Here is a 17,788-nt window from a genome sequence, read left to right as displayed (position 1 = left end):
GGAAAATCATATATATTGTGTCGTGGTTGTATTTTGAACATGTTAATATAGATTGACTAAGCTATTAGTGGAAACATTTTAAGGTGACCATCAGTTGGTATTATATTATTTTAAATATTTTATCTGCAATCAAAAACCCTATCAAAAAATAAGCACAGCTAATAGAAGGTACTGTTTAATATTTTAATGCTGCTGGCTTATTAATTAAGATAGACACAATTACAGCATAACATAATATAAAATAGGAACAGGTGCAGATAAGTAAAATCGTCAGCTGAGAAACAGGCACATCTTGCTGTTATAACATCATAGCAGCTGCATTTCATACAACATCCCCCTGAAACAATTTGCCTATTAAAGTTTTGTGATTTCACATGTTAGTTTAGTAAAGATGAGGAAAATATACCACATATGTGCTGATGAGATGCTTCTGACATATGCCAACATGGCCTCATTCCTATTCAAGAGGAGTGACTGATTTGAACATTCACAACATCTTCTGGCAAGAACACAGTTGTGATGGAGATAATAGGACAGCCCATGAGCTGCGGGATGCGCAGTGTGTTCCATGTTTGGATTCTTAATATGGACTATTGATATATGGCAGACCATATCTGCAGATTGCACTTTTTAACATTAATACATGCTGACAGTGGTTTGTAGTCCAACCACACTTGCAACAGTACAAACTCCAACCTATGGGAACGAAAAAAATTGCTGATTCCTTTTACAGTCCTTTAGCATATCTGTGAGAAGATCCCATGATTTTCAGAATTATAAGGAAGTTTAGATGGGAGAAAGTAACTGTAAGTATATCAGAATGCAACTAATGTTTTGGAGGGTCAGAGCTAATGTGTTGGTTATCTTTTAAGTAAAAAAAGGGGGATAAGGAAAAACAGGATGAAGAATTATATTTCAGAATGTAATTAATAAATGCAAGTACAACTATGCCAAATTTCTATCATTTTAGCTTTAAAAGTGGAAATATGTAACTACACAGGACTTTTATGTTTGAAAGCCACTTTAGCAGTGGGAGACTATGAATTCTAGCCCTACTTTAGACATGCAAGCCAGCTGCATGAGTTTGGGCTACTCACACTCTCTTCCCTATCTACTTCACAGGGTTGTTGTTTTTGTGGATAAAAAGAGGGGGGAGGATTATGCATGCGACCCTTGTTTATTAAGATCAAGCTAGGATATAAATCTAATAAGAAATGTACTCATTTACTATTATTAACTTAAACCTATCAAATATGACTAAAAGAAAAATTAATGCATAGTCCTGTGACCATGCTTTTCTTTCCATTGTAAAACATTCCACGTTTTCCATTCTCCTATATAAATATTCTCCTATATAAACTCTTAAAATGCTTTCCATATATCAATATGGAAATTCTTTGATGTAAGCAAAGAAATAAAATACATGAAAATTGCTATTATGTTGTAGAATTATGTTTGCATGTATTTATGAATATAAACACTGAAAATAATAGCAAATACCATTTGTTTATTATTAACTTTACTTACAATAATAATAATTAAGCACTGAATTGCATTAGAGACATATTTCATTTTAGGAAACACAGCCTTTACTGGAACAATCATATACCCTTCTTCATGTTTGCATCAAAAACTTTTTAACTGGTAAAAATTGTTTTAAAGATAAGGAAACATTTTTGTTCTGTTTTGTTTTAATGCACAGTATTAAAAGCCAGCATTTGTGAAACCAAATGTTTGTGATATACTCATATATTTCCTATCTTTGATTACTAGCTTAGATCACTATTAGTTCAACAACAAAATAATTTATTCCAAAGTAAATGCTCATTTCTCTTTATGGATCTAAACAGCAGGAGGTGCTGTATAAAAAGCATATACCTTTTTTCGCCTGTCTCCCTTGCTCACCCATCCCTTATGAAGACTGAGAGCATGCTTAAATCATATTTAGTGCATGGCCTGAAATCTACTATAAATTTCATTTTAAGTTGCAATCTTTATTTCTGACCAGTTTTCCTGCCTTGCATTTTCAAATATCTTCTAAATATAAAATTATATAGATACACACACACACACACACACACACACACACACGTTCCATGATAATGCATGCATACTCCATTTCAGTTCAGCTTCATTACAGAGAAAGACATTGAAATATATGCCTAACTGTTAAGAAAAATATAGACATTCACTATAGACAAAATGCTGATTAACTTCATTGGTGAGTTTTTTTGTCTACAGTAACATGGAAATAAATACTTACTGTTGTGTATAGAAATTAAATGTATTCTGTATCCCTAACAAGTCTATCATGACTGACTTGCTGAGGGCTTCCCTTCAGAGCAAACAATTAAAAGAGAAAAAAAGGCAATTTTGGTTATGTTTATATGGATATATTTTTTTAAAAAAAATGTGAAGTATATTTCAGGTCTAGTTAACATTAACTGGATCCTCCTAGAAAAATATAAATTATGAAAAAGTACATATACTCAACTATAAGTTATCGTAAACAGAACAAGTAGAGATTATTTCCACAGCAGTTTGTCTGCTCGTACACAGTGTGCAGCCCTCAAACATTAGCTGTATAATTCCTTACACAGAAAGACATACACCTTTAATATACAGTTCGACTACTTATAAAATACACAATATATTGTATAGCATGTCACATTTTCTTATCAAAAAGTTCCACAGCTTTCTACAAGTAACAATTAAAAATGGAAAAGAAAAAACGAGACTGGGATAACTCACCTGATCACAGTAGTTTTTTGCAGATTTTAATCGCTGGTACAAGGCCAATAATACTCCTTGGATATATATCTTGGCTCCAGTTGGGCTAAAGCCTTCTCCTTTAGAAACCCAAAGAGGTCCCCATAAAGGTGTGATGGAATTTTGCAGACATTTCTCAAGCATAGGAACTGCACAGAGAAAAAGAAATGGAGGGAGAGATTTTTTTTTTTTTGATCCAGCTAAAACACATAATCTGAATGGTGTTTCCCAGACCAGAACTGTTAACATCTATTATTTTTATCTGCTTGGTGTTGTCTTACAAAACAGATCCTGCATTTCTGGTGGCCACTATGAAGGATATATTTATATTGAGACATCCCCCCCCCCAAACTATGTAAGACTCATAAGCCTTGTGCGCACACCTGAATAGTTTTGAAGTGTGTCTAACTAGCTGCACAGAGTGTCATGGTGTGCACTGATTGCCTTATCTTCTCATTTATCACAGATGAGTTGGAACCAACCTTGCTGAAATCTACTTACTGGCATTGTCCTGATAAAATTGCTAAATCCATGTTGTTTCGATGTATAGTTTTCTGTCAAGGAGTATATATGTTTACAGCTTGAAAATGTTGCACAAGTGATCATTATTAAAATACAGTAAATGTAAGGATTGCTTTTAAGGCCTATTTGTTTTTTAAAAAATACTTTTTTCTGACAAAAAAGAATAAAATCTATTTAGTATCATTCCAGGGTTAAAGGTTAAGTGAAGAAGAAAATGAGATCATGTAAATATTATTGACGCTGAGTAAGGCAACCTATTTTTCATTTTTTTTTTGTCATGCCTTGTCACCAGAAGTCAAATACATATATGTTTTTTCTAAATTATATGGAAATATTTTTGTAAGTAACTGTAATATTTATTTTATGAAGATTACATGTAAAGTACGAAAAGTCACATGTTTGATGACAGAATTTGTTCATTTTCTTTTACTTTGCATTTTGAGAATAAATACTAATAGGAAATACCTTATCAGTAATAAACTGGAACAAATCTTACTAATTGTAAAGATCTAGGCTCTTCTGATTGTTTTCAGTATTCTGTTATATTACCAGTGTGAGGAAGCACCAATGTTTTACAGTGCATTTCCTTTTCCTCCAATTGCATTGATTAACTTCAGAATCCTTACACTAAATTCTGATAGGCTATGAACAAATTAAGTTTAGGAAATGGAAAAGGACAGCTTGCCTATCACTGGAAATGAACAAAGGAAGAGAATAGGAGAATAGTGCAAAGACTTCCTGGATGGAAAAAAATTGTGAATTCATGTGTGCAGGGGAAGAAGTTTTGTATTTAGTTAGCAATGGAAGAAGTATTTAAATTCTAAACAGAGAAGTACAGATTGGAAAGGAAAGGCTATGTGATAAATGAATAAAACTCTGCTTCAGGTTTACATTTTTTACTAAGTGGGAAAAATAAAACAACAATATTGTTCAGTGATAGAGAGAACCACTCTGCATATGCTTATTTCACTTACTGTTTTTTTAAAAAAAAGAATTCTCAAACTTGCATTGATGAACTGATCTTGAACTAGCTACTTTTCATAGTAAATATCCTCTAAATGATATATATAGTGTCATTTTTTTTTCAAAATCTTTTTTCCTTTTACTTCTCATTGTGAGGAGCAACCAATACCACTCTTTTTCAGTCACGTTTCTTGAAGATGAGAAATACCTTATAAAGGTTGTGTAATACTGGAGGATAGTGGTGTGGAAACTCTGTAAGACCATTTCCTCAGTTACTACAGGCCCAAAATCATGTCCTGGATCTCACATTCTTTGTGTGCATCAAGCCACACTACTGTAAGTGAGCAAGATTGACATACATTACAGCAGAATGCACAACTTCAACATAATAGCTTTCCACTCAGGGAATGCCAACAAAAAGTGTGCAACAAGTAAAAAAACAAAGATTTACAACTTTTAAAAATATACTGTGGCTATTTCCATCATCCACCAGATTTGATATTATACTATATGATATTATGATCCTCTGTTCTAATACCTCTCTGTTCAACTGCTGCTTCTTTTTTCATATATGACTCTAATTTCTTTTGAAAGATCTTCAACATGTCTTGTGATTAGAATATTCTTTTAAATTTCCCTTTTAGAGATTGGAGTATACAATAGGTATCTCTTTTTTTGGTCTTTTCCATATTTGTTGGCAGAGGCAATTTCTGTAATCCCAGAGTCATTGGGAATTAGGAGTATAAATGTAACATTTTGTTATTATTATTAAACAATAGGTCGGGATATATTGCAGGAATCTAAATGATTTATAATACAGACTCAAAATTGGGTTAGTGGGAAGAGCAGAATCGGTATCATTTCAAACACATTACTATATTTGCAAGGCAGTGCAGGAGAGAGCTCATGTTGTGAGGTTTAAGTATTGTATACTTGCTGTCCTGCAGGTTGTGGGACTTCTAAACTGGAAAATTAAAAGAGGGACCCTCTAAATCCCTATGAATCAATAAATTGTCAATCTAAGATGCTGGAAAATTGGGAGGCAAAATTAAAATCCTGGGATTAACCTATTCAACACCACCGACAATGCAACTACCCTTCAAAAAGACCTTGACTATGTATCAGATTGGTCTAACAAATGGCAACTTCAAATCTCAACCAACAAATGCTCTGTCTTGCACACTGGCAGAAAAAATTCAAAACATAATTTATTTATTTATTAATTCAATTTGTATGCCGCCCCTCTCCGAAGACTTAGGCGGCTAAAATACAAATTAGATGGACGTGACCTTGTAGATGACCCTCACTCTGTCAAGGACCTTGGAGTACTCATTTCTAAAGATCTAAGTGCCAAAGCCCACTGTAACAACATTGCCAAAAAAAATGCTTTTAACTGTTAATTAAATAAAAAATGTTATTAACCTAATCTTGCGTAGCTTCTTCTCTGGTAATATTGTATGTAGAACATACACAACATTTGCTGGACCAATTCTTAAATACAGCTCATCTGTCTGGAACCCACACTGCATATTGGACATAAATACAATTGAGAGAGTTCAGAGATATTGTACGAGAAGAGTCCTCCATTCCTCTGCCCGCAATAAAATACCTTATGCCACCAGACTTCAAATTTTGGGCTTAGACAATTTAGAACTACGCTGACTTCAGTCTGACCTAAGTGTAGTACATAAAATTATCTGCCACAATGTCCTACCTGTCAATGACTTCAGCTTCAACCACAACAATACACAAGCAAATAATAGATAAAACTCAAGGTAAACCACTCCAAACTCGATTACAGAAAATTTGACTTCAGTAACAGAGTGGTCAATGCCTGGAATGCACTACCTGACTCTGGAGTATCTTTCCCAAACCTCCAAAACTTTAACCTTAAACTGTCTACTGTTGACCTCACCCCATTCCTAAGAGGTCTGTAAGGGGTGTGCATAACTGCACCAGCGTGCCTACTGTCCCTGTCCTAATATTCCTTTTTACTCTTACTCTTTTCATGTATTCAAATTATGTTTATACTTTTACTTGTTATCTTATATATGTTTGACAAATAAAAATAAAAATAATAATAAACAATTATGGGTGGTATTTTGTAGAGGTAGGGTGTACTATGATTAGTCCCATATATAAAAGCATAGACTACTGCAATCCTAAATGTGAGTTACAACACACAAGAAGTTACAAAACAGAAGATATTGGTTTCTATCTTTCTTTCGTTTGTTTCTAGTCAAGTTTATCAATCTGATCTAAAGTGTTTATTTATATTTCATGTTTCTAGACTGCGTGTCTCCCTCAAGGAGAGGTTCTGGTCAGTGTATAGTATAATAAACATATAAAACAGTGTATAAAATTAATATTAGAATATTAAAATTAATTTAAGATTTAAAAAAATTAAATTATGAGATTATAACATTATAAAAAAATCAAAGAAAAAAAATCCAAGATAGTCATTTAATATTGGTTAATAAAAGGCAAAAGGAAGGCTCTCATGGCACCATCCAGCCCCACAATTGCATGGTCCTTTGTGTTCCCCACACAAGGCAGCAGAGCCAGGTTTTGAGCCTTTTATGGAAGGCTAGGAAAGTGAGGACCCACCTCACCTCTGACGGAAGGATTTCCATAATGCAGGAACAGCAGTATGGAAAGCAACTAAAGTTCCATAGTTTTGTGTGAGGCCTGAATGTTCCTTAGGCTGCTGTTTTTAAAAGAAAAACAACAACACCATAATTGCCTTTTAAACCTACACAAAGAATTTCAGGCTCTAGATTGCTTCTCCTTTTCAGCAGTTAGTAGCTTGTCACATTTTACATAAATTACAAATCTCAGATTTTTTTTAGTTTACATCTCAGTGTAGAACATATGTCCCAAATTCTCCTTGTTATAAATCTTTTTTTGTTTTATCTTTTTGTTTGCTGCCACCACTTTTCTGGTTTAGAAATTTTTTAAATTTCTAAGGTAATGTAATTGGGTGGAAGATGGGAAAGACACTTGATTAAGATAGAAGGGAACAAACTGAATTTTATTAAATAATATCAACATTTTTTAAACAGGCTCCATTACTTCAGTCCTTCAGTCCTTTAGTTATTGCATTAATATTAATCTAGCCCTGCATTAAAAAATATTCCTAATATTGTCTGCCTGACAGAGGCCATGATTCCCAGGATAGGGTCTATCCTCAGATTTGTCCTTCCATCTGAACTTCTCAATCACTCTATCTCAGAACTTTCTTCTTGCTGGAGCCTCATCTGGAGGGAGGTGCCTTACATTGCCTTTGCCACCCTCCAATCTTCACAGCAAGACAGATATCACCAAATCCAGTAAGCTCAGTAGGGATCACAGTTGGTGCACTACACTTAACTGCATGGCTTCCTGTCATAGCCCCCACTTGAAAATTCATTGGCAGCTACTGATCAAGGAGAATTCTGCTATTGCAGATCATCTTTCCAAAGAGTGCAATATCCAAAATGAGTTGATTCTGAAACCCAATATCTTAGTTACCAAACGTAGCTGAATTTAATTGCAGAGTAGCTTCCCCCATCCAGCATGTTACTGAATTTATGCAGCATTCAAGAGTACAAATTGAATGGTAAGAAGTAGTAGAGCTGTGTGCAATCTGCATACAAAGAGCATGTGATACTGCAGGTTCAGTTCAGGATGAGTGAGAGCATAAACATTTAACCTGTTTACAAATCATTAAAACTATCATTTTATAGATGACATGGTTTTTGCTAAGAGACTTTTGCTGCAACCATGCAATCCTGGAAATAGGCGCAACTCCTGTAATGAATCACAGCAGGTGCTGTGTTCCAAGGTACCCTTTCCAAACGCAATCAAAACAGTCCATATTCCTACTGTGTTCAGCTATGGCCCTACTCCAAAAGAACCTTCCTCAGCAGCTTCACATAGATACAAATCAGCAGGTGAGATGAGGAAGAAGGAATCCTGTAGAGATATTATTACTTCATCACTCTGGATATCAAACAGTAATCTTCCAATATCATTTTATGGACTTAATAGTGTGTCTATAATCTCAATGTGCTGAAGGGTTCAAATGAATACTCTGAGAACACTTCCTAGTATCAAGTGTTTGAGGAAAAGCAGTAGACCCAAATTCTCTCCATACTGTTTCTATCATAGGCTTCCACGAAACAAAACAAAGCAATTTCTCTACCATATCCCAGCTGAAAACCCAATTGAAATGGTCAGATAATTACTATCATCAAGATTGTGTGAAGCTTCTTTAGCCACTCTTTGTTTTTGAAATTCTAAATATCACAGGATCCTGAAAGATTAACATCCTCTCTCCATCAACCAGTCAGAGTTGAAGAAGCTTCTTGGATGAGAAGAAAAATATCTTGACAGAAAAACAAGAAAGTCCAATTGCCTCCTGTAAAAGCACCTTTGGGACAACCATGACCTGGATGACTGAGAAACTCCATAGACATCCTCTCTCCAAAACAGATCAGACTGAGTGGAGAAACTGGACTGAAAGTATTTTGTTGAAGTCTCCCTTTTGAACATTAGCTGCAAGGGACTTCTAATATACCTATCAGTGGGTGAAGAAAATGTCCAACAAAAGGGAGAGATTAAAGATATGAAAATACAGGTATTCTTTACAACCACAACTGAGACCAGAATTTCCATTGCTAAGCAATGGTTGTTCAGTGAATAGCTAAGTGAGGCACACCCAATTTTATGATATCTTTTGCCACACTTTTAAATGAATCACTGCAATTGTTAAGTGAATCGTGCAATCTTTAAGAATATCTATCTTTCCTCTTTGATTTTTCTGTGGGAAGCTGGTTGGGAAGGTTGCAAATGGAAATCACATGATCTTGGGATGCTACAACTGCTGTAAATACATGTTGGTTGCCAAGGGCCTGAATTTTGATCATGTGACCAGAGGTGGGATTAATTTACCTTCCCTACCAGTTGGCAAATGGGAGAGTGTGTGCGCGCGCTAGCTTTGCTTGCACGCGCCACTTCTGTGCACGTGCACAGCCTTCTGCGCATACACAGTAGTCACGCATTATGTCCAGGCAGGTGGGCAGAGCCTCCTACCGTCACCGCTACTGGTTCGCACAATCCAGAGAGAACCAGCTGAATCCCATCACTGCATGTAATCATGGGGATACTGCAACAGTTGTAAGTATGAAGACTGATAAGTCACTTTCTTCAGTGCTGTTGTAACTTGCTAAATAAATGGCTGTAAGTCAATGACTACCTGTAGAATGAAATATCTTGCATTAGCCTGAATTCCAGAAGCTTGATGATGAAGAGACAAATGAAACAGACATTAATTACACAGTGATAAAAATACTAATATTTTCATATATCTTTCATATACCTACTAATAATCAAGATTAGTAGTAGGAAATTCTAGAGTCTTGTGGGAGGAGAATTTACACACTCCAGTCAAACTCCATTATTTGTAATGTCTTTGTAATAATGATTCATATATTGCAGTATGCTTTAAACATTTGATGGAGCCAAAAGGTAAATTCTTAGCCTTCTTATAGAGAAGCAAAGTCTGCTGTAATCATAAGATCGGTTTCAAAGTAAATATATTTACAAATGAAATCAATTTGTGTACAAGACAAACCAATATGCTTTATATAATTGTTTTTGCATTAGCCCAATCTGACGGTCACTAAACATCATAGTATAGAGCAAAGTCAAGAAATGTAGAAGTTCCAGGCACCAGAGGGCCTTCAGATGTTTTCCTTGATGTTTGTAAGCTAGCACATTGCAAAGTAAACCACCACCTTCCAGCATCAACTTTATTTCAAATAACAGCTTTAGTTTTCAAATAGGTTTCATAGGTCTTTTTTAATGTTTGGGAGTTTGGAAGTAAAACCATATACCCAGAGGTGGGGCGGGGGGACCAAGAGAAAGGCATTGTAAATTGATCTCTTATTTTTGGCTACTTGAAATCTACAGAAGAGGTTAGTTGTAGTAGAAAAAGTTAAGCTAGAGCCTTTTGATACTAGACAGTATGTAGGGTTGATAAAGACATAGAACAGTAGAAATAAAACCTTGGGAAGTTTTAAGCACATTCTAATTATTGTTTTTCTCCCCTATTAAAAAATGTTTCTACAGCACTGTGACCAACCGAAGCCTTATATCAATATTATACTTAGCTCCACCCTCCTCGGAAGTACAGGTTACTAAAGAACAGGAAAGTACAAAGCATTACATCTCCAGAAATAGTTTGTGCATACCTATTGAAGAGTCCTTGTTTTATTTTTAAGTTTAATGAGAAATTGAGGTATTAAGATTCTTCCTTAGAATTCATCCTCAATGTCTTCTAATTGTGTCCTCTATCTATATCAGTCTTAAATATACTGACTGATTGATGTTTGAGCACTTTTGTATTTAAGCTTTTGGTAAGTATTTTGTGATTGACCATGCACACTACAGCTATCATTTTGCCCAAGTACTTGTAACATGTTCAAAAAAATTTTAAACATCAATAAGCCCAAAAACAAACACGTTTCCAAGAACTAACCATTCTCCAAAATTTTTCCAAATTCCCCTTTCAGGATGAGAGGTTGTACTAAATAGTATAGGCCATCATATGGGATAACTAAAAGGAAAGGGGGAGATGATGAAATATTGGGCAAAGTAACTCCTTACGTAACTCCTAGCTCTATTAGTTTTGTGTACATAAAACAGACCTGTAAGCACCAAATTAATATTGGCTGCTGAATCCCTAATTTGTTTTACAATCATACAGGCTCAATTTATATCTGTTTTCTCATGAAAAATTATGATTTAAATTATTAAACAAATACTTAAAGGAAAATCATGACAGAAAATATATAATGTTTAAAGATTCTGAAAACTGAAAGAACCTGTAACTTCAGCAGTTGTCATTAAATTAATTTAAGCACATTTTTCTTCAGATTTGTTCTTGATGTTAATGATGAAGACAAATACATCCAAGAAAATGAAAAAAAGAAAAAGATATAGTGCATTTAATATAACCGTACAATATGCTTTGACTGTTGCATCTACTGAATCTGATCCCTAAGATGAGTGCCCCTCCAACTGCCTGAGAATTGAAACTTTTGAAATAAAGAATATGCGTGACATACAACTTTATTTCTTATGTTCACAATAAAGCTTTTGTAGTCAAGAGGTATAGTTAGTTGAGTAAACTTTTTCCCTGCTATTTTGGCAATGGCTGTACAACTCTGTCCCCCCAGCTATTGGTGTACAATATTCCAAAGTGTGGTCTGCAGACTCAGCCTGAGTGACTGAGAGAACACATGCTATATTAAATGATCCAGACATATTTTACTCAAACAAAACTAATCTAACAGCTGTTGTGTACTTTTGTTTACATGTTATATGTCAAATCTTATTGTCCCCAAGGTACTTATGAGAGAAGCTTTAGCAATCATTCTCTTAAATACTGATGCCTATCCGAATTTGGATTTTTCCACTATTGAACAGAATGACAAGCACATGATTGCTGTACTTAAAGCAATCTTTCACAGCTGCCTTGCTTCTTCAGTGATCCCATTAAATTGACGGCAGATGCCTGTGGGGTCTGCAGTGTTACATACTACTTCACAAGATGCTGATTTACACAATTCCATTGAATGGTACATGACTTTATTGGGAAAGAAGCATTTCTTTGGTCATTTTATACTCTACCTGAGTAAATTTAATTTAGATACTCATTCTTCATCCTTCAGAAAGAGCTCACACTTATGTTAATTGTTTAGAAGTTTTTGAACTCTGATGTGCAAATGGTTAGCAGGCACGAAATCTCTTCATTTCTAAAATGCATCATGAGTCATGTCTTTTCTAAAACTGAGTGAAGTTGCTGTCCATTAAATATGCTGGCACATCTTCTGCTTGAGCAAGTGGACCAAAATGGTGTGAATTGTTAATGCCTTACTGCTTTGGTTCACGGCTTGTGATTGATCATTTGTAACTATATCTACTCCTTGTTCCATGAAATCAAGTATGGAGTAATGGGTTCATCAGATTTTTAGGTTAAATTGAGAGTGAAGAGGTACTGTGTGTAGGAATAAGAGTTGCCATGTTCAGGGCTGGCCTTCTAACAGCATGGATTCTAAAGACGATATTCAAAACCACTTCACTCATCATACGCTTACTGATTCTGAATAGGTCCTATTTGCAGAGGACATTTGGTAGTTTTCCAATAGACTTTATGTTTCTTTCCTACTTTTATCACTTAACCTATTTTCTATATTAAAAAGTCTAAAGAGGTTAAAATAGAAAATAAACATATTACAATATATGTAAAAGCAGAAATAGCTTTTAATTGTATAATCCAATTCTCTTTTGCTCTTAGTGTAAGCCATGCAGATAGATAACTCCAAAAAAGACAAAGACAATCCAGCATTACAATTTAAACATGAGCATAACCTTTTCATTATGATTTAAATTTCAAATTAGTAAAACTAGTTATGTTTACATTTAGTATTTTTCATAGGTTATAACTTGACTAGTTACTACTGCATGTTAGCTGACTATGCAAGGTGTTAAGAATCACAGAACAGAAAATCAAGAACTTGGAACACAATAGATTTTAGTCAAGAAACAATAAAACATTTAAAATCCTACTCATTATAGTAAGAAGTTGTACAGTTTTGTATACAGTAAAATCACTGAAATTAAGTGGACAAAAACATGCCAAATATTTCACGAAACTTATCCTATTTATAACCTGGAGATTTGAAAGTGTATATAAACTATTTACTACTTTACAAATTATTTGCTTTAGGAACTATTATACCTACTTTATAACAATAACTACCCTACCTTAGACTTGGTTAAATGGAAGTTTGAATGAAAAATACTACTTAGTTTCTCATCTGAATGCCCTGGTAAACTAATCTAAGAGAATAAACTGAATTAAATTTTAAGTCAGAACATAAGTTACAATGGAAGGATGTACATATTAAGGTTTAGATAATGCAATATATGGATGTGAATTCAGATTATGTTAGCTAAAGTGAAAATACAGAAACCTATTCTGGAAAAAGCAATAGCCAACCAACTCTGTTATGGTGCCAAGAAAGTGTTGAATGCAATCATCAGGAGCTGACCTTGACCTGGGGATAACTTTACCTTTTATTTTAAAGATAGTATATTAAAACTTACTTTCTTTAAAGTAAGGAAATTATGTTGCATTCTTCATCTAAATTTCTAAGTATCTATGTACTTATGAGATTTCAAAATAAAAAAAACAATTTTATTTGAACATGCTTAAAAATAAAATCCCACATTAATAGCAATAGCACTTAGACTTACATACCACTTCACAGTGCTTTACAGCCCTCTCTAAGCAGTTTACAAAGTCAGCATATTGCTCCAACAAGTAATACTCTAATAGTGTTCAATATATATACTCAATTATCTTCTGAGTTTGGGGTCACACATGGGAACAAAAATTGGGAAGCCAGAAGAGGAAGTGATAGTTCATAACCGCTAAGACACGTAACATTTCTTGAATAGTTTGACATACACGCATGACATATATAGGAACATTAGCAAAAGAATATTGCATGTACCCAACTGGAAAGAACTTTGTCAACAAGGGCCTCCTATTTCTCTGTATATAACTGAAGAAACACAATACAAAAGTAATAAATATAAATGAACAGCTGCAGATAGAGAGTAGAATTTTAAAAAGCGAAGTAATGATATTCACTCATTCTATTTCTCCTTCTGCCCAATCATCCCTTTCTCAGCAGAAAAAGCATCAATTCACATTTTATAGTCAATTAAGATATTCAGTTTTCATTTATTGGGGGGGGGAGGGATTCTTTCCCACAATAGATTTTCTAATAATATGTTGTAATTCTGCAGAATTTTAAATTCTTCCAGTTTCAATTATGCCTACTTTTGCTGGTATACATGATAAGGTATTGGTTAGAGTATTGGCAGCACAGAGATTTGGGAAACCAAGGACTTAATGATCAAGCAGTGTGAGCAGCAAAATATTGAAATATAATTTGATGACCTACTGGTGCTACTGGTGGCTATAAAGTGTTTGAAAATAAACAAGTTAGCATATTTTATTAAATATATTTTTGAAAATTAAAAAAATATGGATACTGATTTGTATCCTATATTTTTTCCAAAAGATAGGCAGAAAACCCCAGGCAACTACTGTAGATGTCAAATGACTTCTATTTGCAGTCAGGCGAGGAGAAAAAAAGAAGGCATAGTCAAGAGATAAATGGTTGTTTGCTATTGAAGTTGGTGCATTCCTAAACTGTACTATGGCAGAGAAAACTAATAACCATCAACACTTTTGAGCTAATAGAAATAGCACTTAGACTTATATATCACTTCATAGTGCTTTACATCCCTCTGTGAGCAGTTTAGAGTCAGCATATTGCCCCCAAGAATCCGGCTCCTCATTTTACTGATCTTAGAAGGATGGAAGGCTGAGTCAATCTTGCGAAGGTCAGAATTAAACTCCTGGCAGTTAGCAGAATTAGCCTGCAATGCTGCATTCTAACCATTACACCACCACACAGTTTATTATTTGGGAAGGGGAGGAGGGAATCAGACAAGATGAGAGAGGAAAAAATGGTAAGGGTAATACAAAAAACAGTAAACTCACTGAAAGATGATACAATCCAGGGGTGAAATGCTCCCAGTTCAGGCCGGATCGCCCAATCCAGTAGCGATGGTGGCGGGTGGTTTGGAGAACTGGTAGCAAACATCCCTGCCCCCCCCCATGCCCAGCTGAGCCGCACAATCATCAGAGGCTTTTTTTTTTAATTTTTAAAAGTATTTTTTTCTACAACCTCTTCAGCCAAAAAAATGCTTTTAAAAGTAAAAAAAAAAAGCCTCTGATGATCCCGTGGCTCAGCTGGGATCGTCAGAGGCTTTTAAAAGCATTTTTTCTACAACCTCTTTGGCTAAAGAGGTTGTAGAAAAAATGCTTTTAAAAGCCTCCGACGATCCCAGCTGACTTGCCTGATTGTCAGAGACTTTTAAAAGCATTTTTTTACAACCTCTTCAGCTGAGGCTTTTAAAAGAAAAAAAAGCCTCTGCCGATCAGGCAACTCAGCTAGGATCGTCAGAGACTTTTAAAAGCATTTTTTTTACAACCTCTTCGGCCAAAGAGGTTGTAGAAAAAATGGTTTTAAAAGTAAAAAAAAAAAAAAAGTTGGCCACACCCACCCAGTCACATTACCCCCCCCCTCCCCCCACCAAGCCATGCCCACAGAACCAGAACTAACAAATTTTACATTTCACCACTGGTACAATCCCAAAAGATGTACCTGCTACAACATTCAAACTGGAACACAGGAGCTAAGCACTCAGACATGTGTAAAGTGGCAGGCTTCCTGCCATGTATTACAGTTACTATAGAGCAGGGTTGATTTCATTGAGGGCTACATCAGGGTTATGTTTGAGCTTGGGGGGGGCGTGGCCAGGGGGCATGGTGAGCATGACATCACTTGTGTTGGGGGGCACCTGTGGTGACTCTGCCAATGAAAACGGGCTCCCAACCTCCATTTTTGACCACGACAGCCTCCTGCAACTCTCTGCCAGTGAAAACGGAGCTTGGGGAGGGACGCGCAGCCCTTGCGAGCTCCATTTTTGCTGGCAGAGGCACCGTGGGCCGCTCCTTCGCTATTTCCAGGACAGCCCTGAGGGCCAAATCTAAGAACTCTGCGGGCGGATCCGGCCCCCGGGCCTTGAGTTTGACAGCCCTGCTATAGAGTGAATTCTGATAAGGGCTTCTGCATAGCCCAAACCCCTATGCTCAAAGATCAAAATGAAGAATGTGAAGTTCTTCTAACCTAGATAATATCTGACAATTATCCACAGATTCTGCTGCTGTTTTAGTTACATTAACTTTATTTGATGACCTCTTCTAACTGATTATGTAAAATATAAAGTATAAATATAAATATAAAGTTCTTCAGCCCTCCTTTGCCATATTTCACTCTCCATAATCCTTAAATCTTTGATCTTACACTCAGCTACCATCAATCTTCTCTACCTTCATAGATGATATTTGTGTGTCATTAATTACATGTAATTGCATGTCTTTCACATCTGCAGTAGAAATGTTTTTGATTATAGCATATTGCATGAGGTTGCTATATTCAGGACAATTATTTATGTTTTTTGGAAATTCATCTTGTCTCAGTATCTCAGAAAACCTCCTGACAAATGTAAACAAAGCCATGCTATATGGACAGGAAATCCAGGAATTGGTATTCTTTTTGTGAACAGGGGTTTAAGTTATTTTTGTTGGTTTACAAATGAATGACTTTGAGATTGGGCTCAATATGTGGAAATAAAAGACTTTCAGCTATTGGTTAGCTTGGCAGCAATTAGACTGAACACTGACAGATATGTTCCCTGAAAATTCCAAATTTGCAAAAAGATTTACAAGCCCATGATCAAATTGTAGTCCTAACTTTAACACAAAGGTATATAAAAAATATCTAAGCTTGTGTTATGTAGGGAATTGTCTATAACTATTACTATTTACGTATTCATAAATACATGAAAACTAGTTCTAATAATTCCCTACGAAAGAATAGAGCATAACAATTACTTCCTCATTCAGTAAGAGAAACAAGGGAAGACTGAAGAACCCATTCCTCTGGAATTCATTGATCAGTTTCAATATTTCCTTCAACTCTTTAAGAGACTACCACATCATTGCATAACTGGCTCCACTGTCAAATTTACTGTAGTCCATGATTTCATACCCTGATTTATAGGATTACTGCTTCCTTTTCTTCTACAGGAAATATTTTAAAGTATTTCAAGGATGGTGTTATATCTCCTGGTCTTCTCTTCTCATGGCTAAAACATTCCCTGTTCCTTCAGCTTCTCTTTACGGGATTTAATTCTACTCTTTTGATTTGTTGTTGTTGTGTATCCTTCTCTTAGCCTCTTTCAAGTTGTCTGAATTTTTCTTAAAGTTAAAGGTCTAAGGCCCAGACTTGAACATAATACTTGAGTATTAATTCCTTGAAAAGACAGTGCAGCTTTACAAGGAAAATGCAGCATCCGAAGGCTCAGGGAACCATGTATAGGAAGCATTTGATGGAGAAGCTGGGTCAAAGGCAGCAAAAAGAAATCAACAAAGGAGCAAAAAGGAGACAGCAAAGGCATTGAGTCACTTCTGCTTTGGCCGTGATGGCTGGGCACAAAAAAGCGAAAGGCTGCTGCATGGAACAAAGAGAGAAGGCATCTGTGTCAATGAACACTTCCTGGTGCTTGCTGGGCAGGCTGAAGCTTCCCAGGGAGTAGCAAGCAGTCCCAGAACCATGCAATTCTGTGTGCTGCTCCACAAAGGAAGATGAAGGGCAGCTAAAGAGCATAGATGGGCAGGAATAGGGGGTTAGAAGGAGTTGAAGCACCTCTGTGGTATATTGTGGGTGGGCTGTCAAGCACTTGAATTTTGATCACATGACTGTGGATGCACTGCAATGGACATAACTTTGTGCACAGAACATAAGTCAATTTTTATAGCACTGAGTATCAGCGAATTGAATGG

The 17,788-nt window shown here is 35.6% G+C and overlaps 1 protein-coding gene across 1 annotated transcript in view; it reads right to left on the bottom strand.

Annotated features, from left to right (window-relative positions):
• DCDC1 (doublecortin domain containing 1) overlaps nucleotides 1-17,788 on the bottom strand; it is a 274,909-nt gene that overhangs the window by 227,719 nt on the left and 29,402 nt on the right. The window contains exon 9 of the mRNA XM_070935237.1: nucleotides 2,752-2,918. Coding sequence (XP_070791338.1) covers nucleotides 2,752-2,918 — 167 coding nt within the window. The remainder of the gene's footprint in view (nucleotides 1-2,751; nucleotides 2,919-17,788) is intronic.

The sequence above is a fragment of the Pituophis catenifer genome, unplaced genomic scaffold (genome assembly GCF_029215685.1).
Source record: "Pituophis catenifer annectens isolate HBS135680 unplaced genomic scaffold, rPitCat1.0.hap2 SCAF_1, whole genome shotgun sequence".
Classification (NCBI taxonomy): domain Eukaryota; kingdom Metazoa; phylum Chordata; class Lepidosauria; order Squamata; family Colubridae; genus Pituophis; species Pituophis catenifer.
The sequence above is the reverse complement of the archived record's forward strand: the minus strand, read 5'-3'. Positions and strand labels throughout refer to the sequence as shown.